Below are 18,436 nucleotides of genomic sequence, written 5' to 3'. Positions count from 1 at the left end.
AATATTTAAAGATATTAATCATTTTCATATTTTTAAAATTTTCCAACAAAAAAAAATCCTTTTTAAGTATTATCTACACTTAACACGTAACATCTTTTTAAAGATTTCTTGTTTGGGTTTCTTGCTTGTACTGATTTATTTAAATCCAAAACTGGAGAAACAAAGTAATTTAATCCACGCACCCCCCCGCGCCCCAAATTTATTTTACCCACTCCTCTCTTTTATTTAAGAGGCAGTATTTTCTGATGCTCCTTTTCTGTCTTTTCTTTCTTAATATTTCCCCTAGATTCTCTACGAGAATTCTTTCCTCTCTCATTTTTTTAAATTAAAAAAAAATCCCTTTAAATAAGGACGGACGATAATTTGATTATCAGGGTAAGACTCTGAAAGGGAGGCGGAGGGCTATCTCTATATAAAGTTTCTTTTTGGAAGAGAGACTTGAGGGACACCGTGCTGCAGTCTTGGTAGAGAACGAGAGGTAGGAAAAGGAGCCTTTTCAGCCGCGAACTGCAGTGCTAGGAACGGTAGGATCCCCGACGCTTCCAGCTTGAGAAACAAATCCCATCGAACGTCACGCACTGGAGAACAAACCGCCTATTTCAACGGCAAAGCGAAGATAAAACATAACCCCGTAGTAGCGATTCGCCCTGCTGGTGCCGCACTGGCTCGGAGGGTTTCCTTCCGATTTGCACCGACGACGCCTCCCCGTCGAACGATCTCCGCCCCGCCCAGCCCGAAGGGGAGAACCCGGAGCCCCGCCTGCTTTCCTCACCGAAGGGAGCCCCACCCGAAGGGCGCTCGGAGCTCCTCAGCAACGTCGCTCTTCCCTCTCTCTCTCTCTCCCCGCTTTCCCCGCACACCCGCCCGCCTCCACCGTTACCGTATCTCCTGGTCGTATAAAGTGGACGGTCGTTTTAGAAGGAAAAGTCCTGTGCAAGTTCAAGTAAACACGCATACAAAACCCGCATCATCCAGAGGAGAAGGGAAAAAAAACAACAACAATAACACAAAACATTGCAACTCATCCCTGTGTTTTAGGTCCGATCGGGCCCGTCTCTCACTCTCTCTCTCTGCTCGCCAGCCGTGGCTCGTCCGTCGGTCCGTCCTCCCCGTTCCTCCTCCGGCGTGTTTCCCTGCCCCTGAGCGCAGCCGCGGTCCCTTTTCAGGAGGCGGAGGCCGGTCAGCTGTTATACTGGCAGGCGTTTAGAGTGGAGCCGGGGCTCTGCAGGCTGCCGTAGCCGAAGTTCGAGTGCTGCTTGGACTTCAGCCTCAGGCTGGCCAAGCTGGAGTTGCAAGTGTCCCTGTAGACGCTGTAAGGGGAGCCCGGCGGGCCGTAAGGGCAAGCGGGCGTCGACATGGCCGTGTTGAGGGACGAGCCGCTCAGGTTGTTGAGGCCGGAGTTGGCCACGCCGGGCACGGCCGAGGGCCCCATGGAGGTGGGCATGCTCATGGAGGGCAGCGTGCTGGGCGCCGAGAACATGGACTGGGCCGAAGACAGCGGGCTCATGGAGTTGAAGAAGGTGAAGCCCTTGGAGGAGAGCGGCGCGGGCGCCAGGCTCTTGGCGTGCCAGTAGTTGGACGGGTAGCCCGGGTAGACGTCCTCGTAAGGCTGCATCAGGCCGCTGAACTGCGGCACGTAGCCGTTCTTGCAAAGGTCCATCTGCTGGTTGCGTTCCCGCTTCCGCCACTTCGCGCGCCGGTTCTTGAACCAGACCTGCGGGGAAAGGGCGAAGAAAAGACAAAGAGGGGCCCGGAGGCTTGAAATGGCCGCCAGCACTGCTTGCCCCCCCCCCCGCTGGCGAGGCAGACGTTGAGGGGGCTGCCTGCCTAAAATTAGCACCTGTCTGCCTAGGTTAAAGGGGGAGGGGGAGGCCCGCCCATGGCCCACCCTGCTGTCCCTCTAGGTCAGGGGTAGGCGACCTCGGCTCTTTTATGACTCGTGGACTTCAACTCCCAGAATTCCTGAGCCAGCTTGGCTGGCTCAGGAATTCTGGGAGTTGAAGTCCATGAGTCATAAAAGAGCCGAGGTTGCCTACCCCTGCTCTAGGTGAAACTTAGCAAGCACAGTGAGGATTTCTCCCAAGGTGGTCCCTGCCCTGTCCATCATCCTAAGATGGCTATCTACAACCTGAGGACATCTAAGAAGTCACACTGGAAGGGAAAACCTTGTTATCTCAACTCTGAGAAACCCACCATACAATCTGGACGGCCTGGTTATTTGGGAGGCTAAGCAAGGCTGGTTCTGGTTAGTTCTTGGAAATGGGACCACCACCCAGATATTTCAAGACCACTGCATGGGCTAGACTAGAAAGATGGGGGGGGGGGGAAATCTTCCCAGAAGAAGGCAAAGGCAAATAATTTCGTTGCAGTAATGTTGGTAAGGAAACTATCTGATTCACCAGGAGTGGAGTTGAGGGAGATTTCACCTTTCTCTATGTGATACAAGATTGAAAAACTGATTGAAGAACTGAGAGCTCCCTTCAAGCTCAGACAACTACAGCAAATTCATGAACTGGGAATTTCTGTGTTCAAATGGGGCTCTTTCAGGATACAAATGAAGGGTTTCAAAGAAAAACAAGGGTTCCGGTGAGCCTGAGATTTGCCTAGGCATTATTACAAGAAAGGGAGAGCAATCCCCCAATCAATTATTAAGACAGCTGATTAAAGATTCCAGCCAGAAATCCAAAGGGCCCAATCAGCCTATGGCATGGACACACTTCCTCTTTAGTTTTTATTATTGTTGCTTTAATCTAAAAGAAAGAGAAGAAGAGGATGGCTAGCTTCAAGGTGGTTAGAGTCGGTCACAGTAGTAAAAAAAATACAGTTGGAAGAGCTGAAGGACCAGGTCGGGGATAGATCAATGGAGAAAATCTATCTAAGGGGTCACTAAAAATCAATGATTTGTATACAAAATAAAAATGGTCAGCAGCTGCAGCCCATTTAGAAATACTGGGGGTGGGGGGGGGAAGACAATCTTTTGTAGGAGGCTTGGGGAAGAGTAAACAAAGACACAGTATTCTTTGCCCCCAGCTCTCAAGAGTCCAAGGGTGCCCACTAGTCCAGGGGCTAGTGATTCCTGATCTACAGACTGATCAGCATAATTCAGAGTGTCTCGGTGGGTTAGTTAAGGAATCTTCTGCTAGATCTTTTCTCAAAACTTAATACAGTACAATAATTTGGAAGGTAAGGGAACCTAATGGAAAAGTTGTTCAGCATTTTCTTTCGGAAATAAGAGGTGCTGAACTAAACTGTATATCTGTTGAATAGCCATTCTTTCTTCCTCAACCCTACACAGAGTTGGTTCTGCTAATCTAAGGCAATGTAGCATCTTTGTTCACATGAGCTAAGCTAAGACCTGGCTGGGATTGAAAATACATTTTGGGGTTCAGCCACTTGAAATTTAAATTAAGTCTGGTGTGTAAAGCTTACTTGGTAACTTGTGTTGATATGTTATATTAGCTTAAAATTTTTACCTATAGAGATGGGAACTGAAAGGATAGATGGACTGCTGTAAACATGAGGGATCTTTTGTTAACATTGATTTTGTATTCTGTTGCACCATTCTTTGTCTGTGTTTAGATTTCTACTGTCTCTTCAGCCAATTCACCCCTCTGATGTTTTGAGCTTTCTACTAAAAGGTCCTGTAGCAACAAGGAATGATTGAGAAGTTTTCTCACCACCTCTGATCAATTTATTTATTACTGGATTTCTTAAAGTCTTAAAGATTTTACTCTTTCTGGAGTATCTATCATCTATCTATCTATCTATCTATCTATCTATCTATCTATCTGTCTATCTATCATCTATCTATCTATCTCTATCTCTATCTATTTCCCACCTTTATTATTTTTATGAATAATGCAAGGTGGCAAACATATCCAAAATACCCTCCTTTTATTTTCTCCACAACAACAACCCTGTGAGATGGGTTGGGCTGGGAGACCTATAAGCAAAACTCTGATTGCAATCAGATGAAAGCTGATGAAAGTATAATAAAAATGCATTAATTTATTCATTACTCAATACATCAAGCAGACACATTAATTAATATTTCAATCTGCTTTTGGGGAGTCCATAGGAAAAAGGTACCACTCTTCCTACCTCTTTTCAGCCTAATCCTATGCAATATTCTGGAACTTCTTTATTGTAAGCTATGCGAAATCTGCATTTTTGCTCTAGTAAGAAAGACTGCAAATCAATCTAATTGCTTCTTTGGGGTATTTGCTGCTATCACAGCTTATAAATGCCTGGTCCTGTGTGATTAAAAAGGATAGATTTTAATATTGATATTAATAAGAATACTTTAAGAGGATAGTCTTTAAAGTGGGGATAAGATTGGTACCCTCCAAATATTCCAGTCTTCAATTTGTCAGTCCTAGCCACCATGAAAAGCAACTCCCCATGAAAGAAATTCTCACCTTAAAGAAAGTCCCTGTTTTTAGCAGGCTGTCCTGGAAAAAGACATCTCATTAATGTTTTCAATAGCTGCCCTTTATCTCCAAAGCATTTGCCCCACCGTAGCATTTAGTTAGACGGGTAGCTGGCACTTCTCTCTGGAGAGATGGCCTTTCCATTTTGCGATTGGGGCCTTGAGAAATCCCTGTTTACAGATTGCTGCCTTGATTTGGCATCTCCTTTGTTTCCTGTTCAAGATCTCTGGATTTCATTTACTTGTTTCCCTTCCATTAACCACTTTCTGTCCAAACCTCTTTCCCAAACTGCTGCTCTCAGACTGATCCTGGTGGCTTTGTCCAACTCAAAACAAACAAACAAACAAAGAACAAAATTTCCTTATTTCTGGAAATTAGAAAAGGATGAGATGTGTATCCCAAAGGTAGACACAGCCAGCCAGTCTTATGCATCTTTTGCCTTTCATTAAAAGCAGCATCTACCTTTAAACCGAATGTTCAGTATTTACAGTTCTGCTGCTAGAAAAGAGAATCAGTATAGATGCCCTGGGGTCCGAGGAGAGAAGCTGATGCAATCTTTGCAAAAGTAATCTTTTAGAAAAGGCTTTCAATTTGTTTTCATGAAAAATCCAGGGATTCAAAAACACTGGAAAAATACCTCATTCATAACCGGAGGCTGGACTCAGTCGCAATTGCACTGGTTCCACCTCTTCAAAGAGCAGTAGGTCTTTAGCCATGTGATTCCTGGGGAAAATATGGCCAGTGGAACTGCCTGCTTTACTGGTAAGGTTAGGATTTTGATAGGAGTTGGCTGCCAACTAAGGCAAGCAGGTGGAAAAAGCTTTCGTTAGGAGCAAAAACCAGCCAAACTGGGAATCTAAGCCCTTTGTGGGAATGCTTTTTTCCTAAAGGCGCGCTCAAAAACAAAGCAGTAGCCCTGTAATTCTGGAGGGACTACAGTGCAATTCTCTCTCCCCCCCCCTTCTATTGAATCATGTCCGATTCTCAGAAACTGCCTGGATAAGCCCCTGCAGTTTCCTTGGCAAACTTTTCCAGAAGTAGTTTGCCCTTGCCTCCTTCCTAGGGCTGAGAGAAAGCCAAAAAACTACCCAGTTGGCTTCCTGCCTAAGGCAGGAATAGAACTCATGGTCATTCAGTCTCTGGTCTGATGCCTTAACCACAACACCAAATTGGCTCTCACAAACAGAGCAAGGGCTACTTAATTGGCTGTGTAATTCCTAAGCCCGACTAAGGTCAGGCTCTGCTCACTGGATTGTGGATGCCTATTCTATCCCCTGTTTTAGAAAGTTGTTTGCAGATCAAACTGCTTGCTAGTCTGGGGGAAGGTTTAACCAAATGAAAACAAAAATGCAAGTTCCAACAAGAAAGAGCAAAAAAGGAGGCGTTGGGGGAGGAAGAATTAACTGAAACTCCTCAAGAAAAAGCCGAAAAGCAGCCTGTAATTCACTTCTCAGAGAGCATTTCCAGACAGGGATTTCCTAAAACCGAAGCTAAACATTTTAATGCTGCCTCTAAGATATTTTCGAAGAAAGTCCTCTTAGCAAATTTGACTGAATTAAAGTTTCAGAAAAATACAACTACAAAAGAGTTTGAGCTAAGATTTGGAAGGAAATGGAGTTATTGATTATTGATTTCTCCCTACTTTAAACAGTGGGGGAGGGGGTTGAAGGAGGGGATGTGGACAAGTGAATTGAACCTCTTGATGGAGGAATCAAAATTAAAGCATCTCAACCAATTGCTGTCTACCCTCTGCTTGAAGATATCCAACATTCTACTTTAATTTGGAAGCAATCCTTCCCTACTGAAGCCAAGTCCAGCCTCCACATTAAATGATTAGGGTCAATAACTTTGTATGAAGTGCTCCTTCCTTACAGGGCAAACTCATTAAGTATCATGGCACTTCAGCCAAAAAAGCAAAATACAGCCCTATTGATCACAGCAGGATTTTAACCCTGTAGCAATTAATTAGAGACCATATGCTGAATAATTTGGGGATGAACAGAATGGGCCAAATAGCATCAGTTGTATTTTATTATGCATTTATTATATATTTTATTATACGTTTGGCTGGATTGTGCCAAAATGAACCAAAAATTTGCATTGCTGCAGTCTTTGGGGAGGTGTATCTCTATAGATATACTCAGAATGGGAACTTTTCATTGATTTGAGGGGTAAATGTGATTAGACGTGTGTTTTTAATTTTTCTGACTTTCACTGAAAAATGCCACATTTCTTTCAGCATACTAAGTCTCTCCCCCCCCCTTTGCCATGCAATTTTCAAAATGCTTCATTAAGGGGCAGCCCCAAGGCTTTTTTAAAAAGAGGAATTTCTCTCTCTCCTGCCCTCCCCCAATGTGTGGAGTGTAAGCTCATCAGAATAAGTATAGTTCAGGCTTTGAAACGATGAAGATGGTTAACTATTTTTCCTTTTAAGGCAGCATAACTAATCATCTGAAATATAATGCTAAGCTTAGTATTTTGGAGTTCTCTGCTGACTTCAAGGTACAGAGAATAGTGCAGAAAAGAAAATACAAAGAATAGAGCAAAGGGGATGGAAGAACTGCTTAGATAAGTCTTCTGCCCTCAAAGTTTCAGGAAAGTCCTGGGCAGACTCTAATTTCTATCCAATTTCCTCCCAGTAAGCAGCTGCAGGATTGGAAGCCAAGATTGTCTTTTTCTTAAGGAGAAAAACTTCATGGAACTCAGTGGAACTTAATTTTGGTTTGAAAGACACAGGAATAGGCTACGGTTCTAATTTGCAGAGGATACTAATGAGGAACCTCTTGATTTCCCCACAGCCTGCTGCCTAAAGCCACTTAAGTCTGTGCTTTTCTGCTAGTATTTGGGGGAGAGTGGGTTGGTGAGAACTTCTTGGCAAAGATAAGTTTCTTAGATCCCATTTGGGGGTGAAATGTGAGGCTCATACATTTCTTTTAAATAGAGGACAACAACAATCTATGTGGACTTAATAAAGCTGTGATTTCCTTTCAAATCTAATGAAATCTATGGTATAAAAAAAGCTAAAATAACTCCAGGCTGATTGTGGATAACACTTCAGTAGATCTTTTTTCCTATGGGCCCCAATAAGTTGTAGGGAATCCTCAATAACCTTTTACCTCTGGAAGATTGTTATATCTTTAGGGTGATCTCCATTTAGAACCTATTAAATCAAGAACTAATGCATTCATCAACTCAAAAGAAATTAAACACACCCACACCTTCAGCAGCTGTAGGATTCATTTGCCCTCCTGAAAGCATAAAGCAAACTATGAAGTTGAGGGAGGGAGACCCAAAACTAATAAACCAAGAATCCAGCATGCAAAACAAGCAAAGATGTCAATCCTGTTTGTCTTGCAGGTTATTTCTGACACTGGATCCCTTGAAACAAACTTAAGCAATTCCTGCCATTGAAGGCAGGAAATCCCTCAGCTCAGTAGCCAAGTCTATCTAGAAACCCTTAGCTGATTCTGGAATCACAAGTAATCCCATCTGGTGATGAATTTAATCTGTCTCTTGTCCGTGATTTGGAGGGTCTATTAATTTTAACAAAAACTATTACCCAACAATTGTTCATATGCAAGTATACATCACTCCATTGCATTGCAGTAATGTATCCTTGTATAATCTGTTTGACATGAAGTGAGGGACACAACACTTTATATATATATATATATATATATATATATATATATATATATATATATATATATATATATATATATATATATATATATATACACATACACATACATATATATATACATATATACAAACACACACACACACACTGTATATATACTAACTGGCTGTTAGTATTAAAATGATCAGTGTGTCTTTGTTAAGAAGTAGCTAAATATCATTCCAAATACCTGTCTCTTCTCTCCCCCCAAATAGTTTTATTTAATTACTCTTTCCTGGTTATTTTTAAACTCTTCGTGCAGTTCTTACACTTGTACAGTTCTCTGAAAACAATACACCTAAAACCTTTAAATTCACTATGATTTACTTCCATTATTGGGCACAATTCTGCCCAAATTTTGGGTTTTATGTCCATCACAGACACAGTAAACTGTGGTTTATTTTATTGTGATTTATTGTATTATACAGTTGAATGCATCTGCACAACTGCAATACAAATCAGAATGATTAGATGCACACAAAACATTACATTTCAAAGAAATACCGTTTAGATGGGCACGTTGCTGAATCCTGCTTGTAAGCGTGTGACCAGTTTTCCCATGATTGTAATTGAATTTGTCCATTCCTGCCTTTACTATATATGCTGTTAAAGGCACACTGACACTGCTACTCTGTAGTGTAAAAGTCTCATTAAACATGGGGTTACTCAGTGTCACCATGAATAAAATAGCAACTTAACTGGCTCACTGAATTTTTTTCCCCTTCCAGAACTAGGTACAGTTCCTTGAAATTAAACCCTATTGACCTCACAGGACATTTGCTAAAGTGCTTATGACTGGCTGGATACATGCCCAGTTTGTTTGTGTGTGTGTGTGTGTGTGTGTGTGTGTGTGTGTGTAAAAGAGAGCAAAGCCTCTGCCTGTCAAATCATCTCCAATACCCGCATTTGTTTTATAGCTAAACTATTGGCCTTGTCTGGGGTTCAAAGCTTAAAGTCAACATCTGCTATTATAACTCCATCGAGGGATCAACCCTTGAGTCATGATGGGAATTTTGGGCCTCTTTTTCAGTTCTTACCAACCATTTTCATGTAACCTGGACCTTTTACCTTGTGCTCACATATAGCTGCTCCCATTTTTTTCCTATTTGGGCTTCTCCTGAAATTCCCCATTTATAGTCAGAGCCAATAGAAAGCTATAGAAAGCTGTAGAAACCAAGGGACAAAACACTCAGATTCCTGAAGCTTCCTTATCTGTTTCCACAAGGAGGAAGTGGGACCAAAATAATTTCCTCTTCACCAGGCTTTTTGGGGGAAAAAATGTTGTTTTTACAGATCTCCCCTTCCTATGAAAAGAAGCGCATTCACAAAACCCATCCACCCAGAGGCTTGTATTCTCTCTCCCCGCCCATCCAGAAGATGAACTAGAATTGCTGTTGTTATTAAATGGCTGCAGTAATAATCAACCCAGAGGAAACAGTAAATCTTGGGCAACTTTTGTCTATTTGGGGCAACTCCTATTTTCCCAAGGCCATCCAATAAATAAAGGAATAAATAAGTGGAAAGGTTTGTAACTCTTGTTAGCGTTTTTCTTAGCAAGGCTATTCCTTGAAGATGTGGTAATACAGTAGAGGGAAGGCAGGAGAGGTGGCATTTCAAGCCATTTGAAGAAGCATCTTTTCCCATCAGAAATTGCGATTAAGATTGCCATTCAAGATCCGCTCATCTCCTGGCTTTTGAAAACTGCTGGGGTTGGAATCTAGAGGCATTCTTCCGAGAAAACTTAAGCCTGGCTTGGATCCTCCGCTCGGTTCTGCGGAAGGTCCGCTCTGAAAGGACGCGGAAATTTCACTCGGGACCGACCCGCCACGGATTTGGGCAGCCGAGATTTAAGAGCACGTGTTGAGCGCCCCTTCCTTTGATGGATTTTTGGGAGTCTCGTTTAATGAGGGTTGGACCCAAGAAATAATTAAGGATCCAACAACTAATCGAGAAACAATCCTCTTTAGAAGAGACAAAGTGAAATCAAGGAGGTTTACTGTAGCTGTGCCGGGGGACACCTTGGTACACTGAGTTCAGCGGCTCGCCTCTAAGCAGAGCTTAAAGCTGGATTTAATTCGCTATTTGGGGGTTTGTTTTTGTTCTTAGTAGCTCCTAGCTTTGCACCCTGTTCTCTATACATTTATGTACTGGAAAGCCATGGGCAGGCACCGGTAATCCTTGGGCTTACTTCAAAGTACGTGGGTTCAGAGTCACACTTTGGACAGCATGATTCGTAAGCAAACCTCCAGGAGATGCGGTTCTTCGGGGGAAAAAACGCGGGGGGAAGGAGACGCCGGATTAAGCAGCAATTCCATAGGCTCTTGCTTGCGCCCTAATCGAGGCCTGATCGCCTTGGAGCCCCTATGCGTGTTGCTCGACCCCAGAGGGCTTTCCTCTTTACCAGGGGGCTTCAAACTTGCCCCTTTTATGACTTGTGGACTTCAACTCCCAGAATTCCTCAGCCAGCCATGCTGGCTGAGGAATTCTGGGAGTTGAAGTCCACAAGTCATAAAAGGGCCAAGTTTGAAGACCCCTGGCGTCTTTACATTTACTCGCAGAATTGTCGGTCTTATTTGTTCTGGGGGCTTTTCCCGACCTGAGAACCCGAAGACGTTTCAGATCCGGGGGTGCGCAAAGCGAGGGAGAAGATACGAGGCCTACGCTTTCCCCGACGAGGCCTTCATCAGGCCTGGCGTCCCTCGAAAACACGGCGCGGCGGGTTCTTCAGCCGCTTGGCGCTGCACCCGAGAGGGCTGCGGTGTCGGGTCGTCTTCCGCTCGCCTGCCAAGATCGGTTCGGCGGGCCGCCCGCCGCCCTCCCGCGCGGAGAGCTTCGCCCGAACTTGCTCCGCCCGGAGGGAAGCGCCTGCAAGTAAGGCCGGGAGCCTTTTGGCTCCCCCCCAGCTTTCCCTCCCGGCTTCCTGGCTCCGAGGCCGAGCCAGCTTACTCGTGGGGGGTTACCCAGTGGAACGGGATGGGCTCTCTTCCAGGCAAGGCCCGCTCAAAGACAGCCCGAAAGGGCTGAGGACTGCGGCGGAGTAAGCTCGAAGTAGCGACCTTTGCGTTGTTATCTGCAGACATTGGGGCAAGGGGGGAGGGAAAGAGGGAAAGCTCTGGAGAGGCGACCGCGGAGGTGGCTCACCCTGACTCGGGGCTCCGTGAGGTTGGTCCACACGGCGATCTCCTCCCTCATGCTCATGTCCGGGTAGCGGTTCCTCTGGAAAGTGGCCTCCAGTTCCTGCAGTTGCTGGCTAGTAAAGTGAGTCCTTTGGCGCCTCTGCTTCTTTTTCTTCGCCGGGTCGTCTGCGCTCCCTTCCTCGCTTTTCTGCACGCCGCTTGGCTCCTTTTCTAGAACGAAAAGGGCCGAGGAGAGCGAGATCACAATAAGGATCGGTTGGGGGGTGCGATTAATGGTTATTATTACGAAGAAAAAAAAAATCAAAGGACTTCTGCTGGGCCTTTTAACCCAAAACAGCGCAAAGCCACCCCTGTCCCTGCAAACGAGCTGACTTAATACGAAAAGTCTGAATTGCTGTTCTGTAACCCGAATCTTTCGTAAATTAGACACCATTTCGCAGCAGCGAGAAGGTTTGGATTGGAACCAGCTCCTCTGTTTCAAAAAGTTTGGAGAACAAGGGTTTGTCATTACAGAAACAAGGGCCAGAGATGATCTGGAGCTGGGATTTAACTGTACTGTTCTGCACAGAAGACTCAGAAAGCTAGAAAATAAGCTATTAAATAGAGGGTAAAAATACTTTTTAAAAATATGGTATGGGTAATAGAAAAATTCGGATGATTTAAAATTTCATTTACAAATCAGAATGTTCTTTCAAAAAGTAACTAATTCAAAGCTCATTTGGATTGTTTCAGGGCATTTTTCTATTATGCTGAGTACTTAAACTTTACAATATATAGTTCTCCCAGGGGTGCTATAACTACTTAGAGAACAATTTTCCCCCTCTTAAACTGAAGGAGTGGGAAGAAAGGACAAGAGTAGTTTACACCTTGGTAATTTGGAATTTCTACTTTCAGAATGAGTTTCCAGGATCCCTTTTTATATTTAATTTAAATGACATAACATTAAGAAAACCTTTTTTGTTTATTGAGATAAGGATATTTTACAAATTTGGATTTATTTCCATTCAAAAATACAAAAATTTCATTTGTGCACGAAGTTCTCAAGACAGCATAAAATGTGTTTGTACAGTAATGGCTAAAGTTTGTACAAACTTGGAGTGACACGCCAATTGGCATGGTCCTGCCTTCGATCTAATGGGTCAGGTAAATGGGAGAGGAAAGAAATCAGGATTCAGTCAATCCCCGAGATTTATAGGATTCACTGCAAGAAATGTGAGGGTGCTCCTTTAAAAAACAAACAAAAACACCTGGCAGTTTCCAGATACAAATAATTCACATTAGTTCCCAGCATGTACCCCACTCAGATTAAATTGACTGAAGGTTTCTCCCACTATGCTTCGGAGGGGATGAGGTATAGAGATAGTTAAGAATATTGATGCAATTCCTTATTTGTGGAACTGGAGTGAATTTTTAGAGAGCATAAGGGTATTCTGATATATTCTTCTGACAATCAGTTTGATATAGTGGCTAAAGGCATAAGACTGGAGGAAACCAGGAAATGGTGAGTTCTAGTCTTGTCTTGGGCATGAAGCCAGCTGGGTGACCTTGGGTCAGTTAATCCCTCTCAGTCCAAGGGAGGAGGCCATGGAAAACCACTTTTCAAATCTTGCCCAGAAACTGCAGAGACCTGCCCAGCCAGTCACCAGGAGTCAACACACACACACCACACACAAAAGGATATTCTACCATCTAAGGCCTAGAGATCCATCCCTACTGAAGAAAGTGTAGCTGAATTCAGTGGAGCCCAATACCTCTGAAAAGACTTACTATTCAATTAAACACTTCCACAATTCAGCTAAATATCTCTTAATGCTAACTCTTTTATAACTAAATTATATTCAAACTCTTCAATTTGCAGCCTATAAATCCTAGCAATTTTAATGGGACTTGCTGTGCTTCCTGAGTTGGATTAAGGCAGAATCTTCTCAGACCAAGTACTTCTAATTAAATTGGAGGATTAATAAGATTATTCATCTTAACAAAATGATTCTAGATATGTAATCAACTTCTAAATTGGTATTATGTAAGTATTTCAAAAGAATATTGGAAACTTGCTTATGTGTGTTCATTTGCAGTTTGAATATATTGTAATTAGAACTACAGAGAAGATTCTGTGGAGGGATCAGCAGTTGACCTGGCTAATAATCCTTTGATTTCTTTAATAGCCTGCTTAAAATAAAATGTATGATTCAGATTAAAGTGTGTAGTAAAGGAATTGTGGGTCTCTGCCATGCATTTCTGGAAAGTGAGAGGAATTTTTAGAGACCATTATCTTTTTCTCCTTCCCTCTCCAGGTATTTAAGAAAGTCACCTTAATTATCATATGCATCTACTATATTTATATGCTTAAACAGATCTACACCCTCTCACATTAATATTTATACATCCTTTTTATATTGAAAAGTCAAACTGTAGACATGATCCATCCAAAAATAAGCCCTTTATGTTCCTCTGATTTCAGTGGATTACAAAAGTGCTTTGCCTTTCTTATTGCAAAGAGCGAGGAGCTCAATGGCTTAATTTCGGCAAGATCAGATGCCACATAAAAATGCAGAAATTATTTATGCCTCTTGAAAGAAAGAAAAGTGGACAAAGAACACGTGCAGGCACTGGCAAGATTAAACTCATATAGATCTCTGTACAGCAAGCTGCTGCTTGAAAAAAAAAATCTCATAAAGGTATTAGGCAGCTTCATGGTATGAATCAACTTGGGAGGCTATTCTGTACACTGAAAACCTAAATACATGCAGCTACAATCTTCTTCCTTTCAAAGGCCTGGATTTAATACTCTTTCCAGAGGATTCTGATCAGAGATGTGTTGGTGCCCAAGTGGCAGCCCCCAAAGGACACATAGTTCAGGAGAAAAAACACCCCCCCCCAAGTAGCTTTCTTTCAATGCAGCTCAGATAGGACAGCTACTCTTGGTAGCAAACAGTTCCCAAAGCCTCCAAGGCCTTGATGCTGACTAAAGAAACTGTGTTCCTGTTCAAACTAGGCCCCTTCTCCTTCTTACCCACCAGGGCCTGCTACAACCCTCACAACCCCTTTTTCCTAGCAAGGTATGGAAAAGGGGGGGAGGGATCAGCTTGGGACCAGGTTGGTGGTGTAGGCTTTTCTTAAAGCTGGACCTCAGGGAGGGATGTGGGGGAGACGGAGGGCAAGGCACCAAGTGACCTTATGTCCCCATCAATTCTCAAGGTGGGCAGTGAACTTTACACCTCCTCTGCCAATGTGGTCTCCCTCCACTCCTGCTCCTCTGAAAAGCTGTCCTCCCTCAGGCCTCAACGCAGCTCCAGAACTATCACTCATGCCAGCTTGATGGCCTTTGCACTGTTTTTGCACGGGCAAGAAGTGAAAACTAAGCTCCGATGGGCCTAAGCAGGGAAGGTGCTGCTTGCTGGAGCCCTTTTCACCATGAGGAGCTAGAGCTTGGCATAATCATAAGGACCCTCAGCTGTGGTGCTCCTGCCCTTTGCAAACCACTCCCGGAACAGCTGCTTTAAAAAATAATAATAAATATGATGACTTGACTTGCTGAGAAGGCACTGCGGGTTTTCCCTGGGCCGCTTCTACTAGTGTTCCCTCACTTATCCATGGTTTGTCAAGAAGCCTAAAATTTATTTCTGAGACAATCTAGAGGCAAAGGTGTTCAAATTTCCAGGCTCCTGATTAATCTGATCTGTTATATTAAATATTACCTGTGGTTCCCTATTGTATTTTTACTACTTGGTGTTACTAAAAATCCTGTATCTTGGGACTGGGTCTCTTCACCCTTTCCTCCCTTGCTTGGGGAAATTGTTTCTGCAACTGACTATGTAAACTTTACAGAGGGGCTGGTCCCAGGGTAGCACAAGCCTAAATCCAGCAATAAGTAGTGGGAGTGACTAGAAGGACTGCACTGCATCTTAAATTTATTTCGGTTTTGGCGAATTCAGCCAGATTTACTCAGATTATGCCATTAATTTCCGCAAAATCAGATGTCACATTAAAATGCAGAAATTATTTGGAGTTTGAGAGTTAGATTCTACTCTTGTGCGTACTAATTTGATGTTCCATCTTTCCTCAAAGAAATATCCTACTATTTCCCCCACCTCCCCTTTCTAGACTCGAGTTGTCTCACTAAGGCACGAGTGTCAAAGTGCACCTACAGCACAAGGCTTTCTTATTATGTGTTTTAGGTCTGCCGTCCACAACAGAATAGCCGGGAATGGAGAAGCGTGAAGGATTCTCTCCGGGGTTACAGTCTGTCATCGAGGCGTTGCTCTTACTCATTTCCAGGGAGTTAACTTTCCCAAGAGTTGATCCGCAGAACAATCAGGGGAACTTTCTCTAGCAAGGAGCGCTGCTGCTGTGCACTTGCATTTTGGGACCGGGGGGGGGGCTTTTTTGCAACCCCCTCCCTTGCCGTGAAATCGAAGAGAACGACTTTTTCAGAGCGAAGGCTTTTTCATGTATGTATGGAAGAGTTGCCAACGTTGGCCAGCATTATTTTGGGCTTGTCAATTTACGCCCGTTCACCTGCAAATAGGGCTGACTAAAGACGAGAGGGAAGGCGCCGCCGCCGGTGCCCTGTCCTAAAAATGCCTCTCCTCTACAAAGACGTCTCGGATTAAAAGCAACGCCGGGCGGAATAAGACGTCTGTCTGCTCCTTCCCTCGCCAGGGCCTGAAACTTTCCTTCCTTTCTCCTCTACCTCTTTTTTTTTCCTTTCCCCTGCTTGGGTTTTTGATGGGTGCCCTTCCCCCAGCCCTACAGGGAGATCCTTTTACACGTCTACGCTATCCAGACTGGAAAATAAACTCAATAGGGCTGCAGTGAGTTTGAAAACCCGGAGCCCGAACGGAAAGGGCTCTCTCAAAGAAACTCAAGAGCTGCACATTTGGGGTGGGGGGGGGGGGAGGAAAGAATAAAAGGGCCAAGTTAGCCTGGGAAATTTGAGCGCAAATTCCGTCCCAACCGAGAGGGCACGGTTCCTCTCGCCACCCCCTCGTCCCCCACGTTTAGGCGCCCCTAAACAGGCTTCTGCTTCGAATGCGCATCCCCCTCGCCCTGATGAATCGCGCCCTCCTGGGTTAGGGGTGGAGGAGGGCGGGGTGGTGGTGGTGGTTTCCTTCTGCTTGCTTCCCGCAAACCCCACCGCCCCGAGCTGAGCGTTACCTGGGACTTCGGTGTCCGAAGATTCGCTGGCCGAGTTCTCGATCTGTTCTCTGCCTTCGGAAGATCTCTGCAAATGGAAGCTGGAAGCCATGTCGTGGGACGCCTGAGAGCTTCTCAAGTTGTCGGGGAGCCTTTCCAAATTCATCCCACCTTTAAAGGAATCCATAAGCAAGGAAGAGGAGGAGGAGGAGGAGGAGGAGGAGGAGAAGGAGAAGGCTGAGTCGTAGCCTGCGCGCGGGCCCTTTTAAGTCTGCGTGCTCTTGGCTTGCAGCGTTTGATTTTCATACAAGCTTAAGAGAGAGGGAGAACTAGCTAGACTAGAGCGAACGGACAGCCAAGAGGCCGCCGAGGACGGTTCCACCGAAGTCTGCGTTACTTAAGTTTTGTTTTGTTTTGTTTTACTTTTAATCCACTAAGATTCGGCTTGGCTGGCTGCAGGACGGGCACCGCCGAGCTTCAGGAGCGGTCCGATTTCCCAGGGAAAGAGGCAACGGCACCCCCCCCTTCTAGATAGCGCGCAGGAGTGGAAGGCGTGTTGGGTGGGGGGGAGGCGGGCGAGGAAAACCAGGCGAATCGCTTGGGGTGGCCGAGATTCAAGTGACCTGCCCTGGAACGAACGCCGGAAAGTTGAAGCAAGGCTCCGCCCCCTCTTTCTTCCTTTCCTCCTTTCCTCCCTCCCTCTTTCCTTTCCTTCCCTCCCCGCCCCCACCCGCCGAGGAAAGTTCAAAACCTCCCCGTCCTCCCGGCTATTAGAAGATCCCGGCCACCGAGCTCTCTCTCCTTCGCCTCCTGCGAGCTCTCCCGTCCCAGCGAGCCGGAGCAACCGAGGGTGGGCTTCGCGCATTCGTTAAAGAGAGCGCGGCCGCTCCGCCTCGGCTTCTCCTTCCCTTGACTCTCGCTTCCCCCCCCCCCCCGCTAAAAAATCCGAAGGAGGCTCTTCTCCCCAAAGCTAGTTCGATTTCTTCCCCCCCCTCCAGATGGTGTGGTTCATTCCAAGGTCCGCTTCAGGCAAAGGGACTTACTTCTATCACTGAAATCACCAGAATGGGGGAGTGGGTGGGAGAGGGTGGGGGGGGGGAGAGGAGGAGATCGCTTACTCGGAAAGGGTTTCTATGGAAATCCGTTTTACTGGAGCGAGCATTCACTCGCCTATTCCTCCCGGCGAATTTTAGCCAGAAAAGCAATTTGTATCCATCTACGTCCTACATAGAAAAGCTCCCCACTGGTTGCTGTGGAAGTCTCCAGGCTCAGGATGGATGTCACTTCTGGGATTGATTGGCCTTAATTGGAGCGAATATGTGCAAGGTCGGCCTTCTATTCCACGTGACTCATGTAGAGTGCAATCCTAAACGCATTTGTTTGTTTAATCGCTTTTAATTTCTGTATCTTGTTTTTAATATGTATTGCCCTGTTCACCGCCCTGAGTCCTTCGGGAGAAGGGCGGTATACAAATTAAATTAATAATAATAATAATAATAATAATAATAATAATAATAATAATAATAATAATAATAATAATAATAATAATAATAATAATAATAATAATTTACTAAAGTCCATAGGACCGGTTTCCGAAGAAGCAAGCAAAAATTCAACTCTTCCAGTCATCGCACGTGTACTCAGATTTCGAATAAGTCAGTCAGTCCTTCCACATTTATTCCGAAGTATTTTTCCGTTCTGGTCAATAGGACTTACTTCGGAGAGCCTTTTAGTAAATTTAACGCGACCGATTTTTGAGTTAGACGTGCAATTTATAATCTACATTAGAGCTTCTACTGCCAGGAAGTAAAGGAATACTCTGTTTGAAAAGCTTCACGGGTGTTTTTTTTTGGGGGGGAGGGGCGAAACTGATAAAGAATCATTAATGCTTCTCTCAATTTTAGGAGGGGAAGAACAATTCAAACATCTAGCAGAGGGTGGGTCTCCTCTTTGCCTTCTGCTAATTTTCTGGTGGCCCGCAAATGCTGGCTCAGGGAAACTTTCCCGCAGTTCTGAGTTCGGAGAGAGGAAATCTAATAGTACGATAGATTGAG

The 18,436-nt window shown here is 44.6% G+C and overlaps 1 protein-coding gene across 1 annotated transcript; it reads right to left on the bottom strand.

Moving 5' to 3' along the window:
- Positions 1 to 213: 213 nt before the first annotated feature.
- PITX1 (paired like homeodomain 1) lies at positions 214 to 16,842 on the bottom strand. The gene is made up of 3 exons (XM_083352110.1): positions 16,404 to 16,842; positions 11,251 to 11,456; positions 214 to 1,714 (listed from the first exon to the last, which is right to left on the bottom strand). Exons 1-3 carry the CDS (start codon positions 16,567 to 16,569, stop codon positions 1,181 to 1,183), a joined length of 906 nt encoding a protein of 301 aa, XP_083208236.1. The 5' UTR covers positions 16,570 to 16,842; the 3' UTR covers positions 214 to 1,180.
- Positions 16,843 to 18,436: the final 1,594 nt, after the last annotated feature.

The sequence above is a fragment of the Vipera ursinii genome (genome assembly GCF_947247035.1).
Source record: "Vipera ursinii genome assembly, chromosome: 2".
Taxonomy (NCBI): Eukaryota; Metazoa; Chordata; class Lepidosauria; order Squamata; family Viperidae; genus Vipera; species Vipera ursinii.
Note: the sequence above shows the minus strand (reverse complement) of the source record. Positions and strands in the feature narration are given on the sequence as shown.

Coding starts and splice junctions, on each gene's coding strand:
- PITX1 (XM_083352110.1), bottom strand. CDS start 16,569: ATGGATTCCTTTAAAGGTGGGATGAATTTGGAAAGGCTCCCCGACAAC. Junction 11,457..16,403: donor TTCGGACACCGAAGTCCCAG/GTAACGCTCAGC, acceptor TTTTCGTTCTAG/AAAAGGAGCCAAGCGGCGTG. Junction 1,715..11,250: donor TCACGGAGCCCCGAGTCAGG/GTGAGCCACCTC, acceptor CTTTCCCCGCAG/GTCTGGTTCAAGAACCGGCG.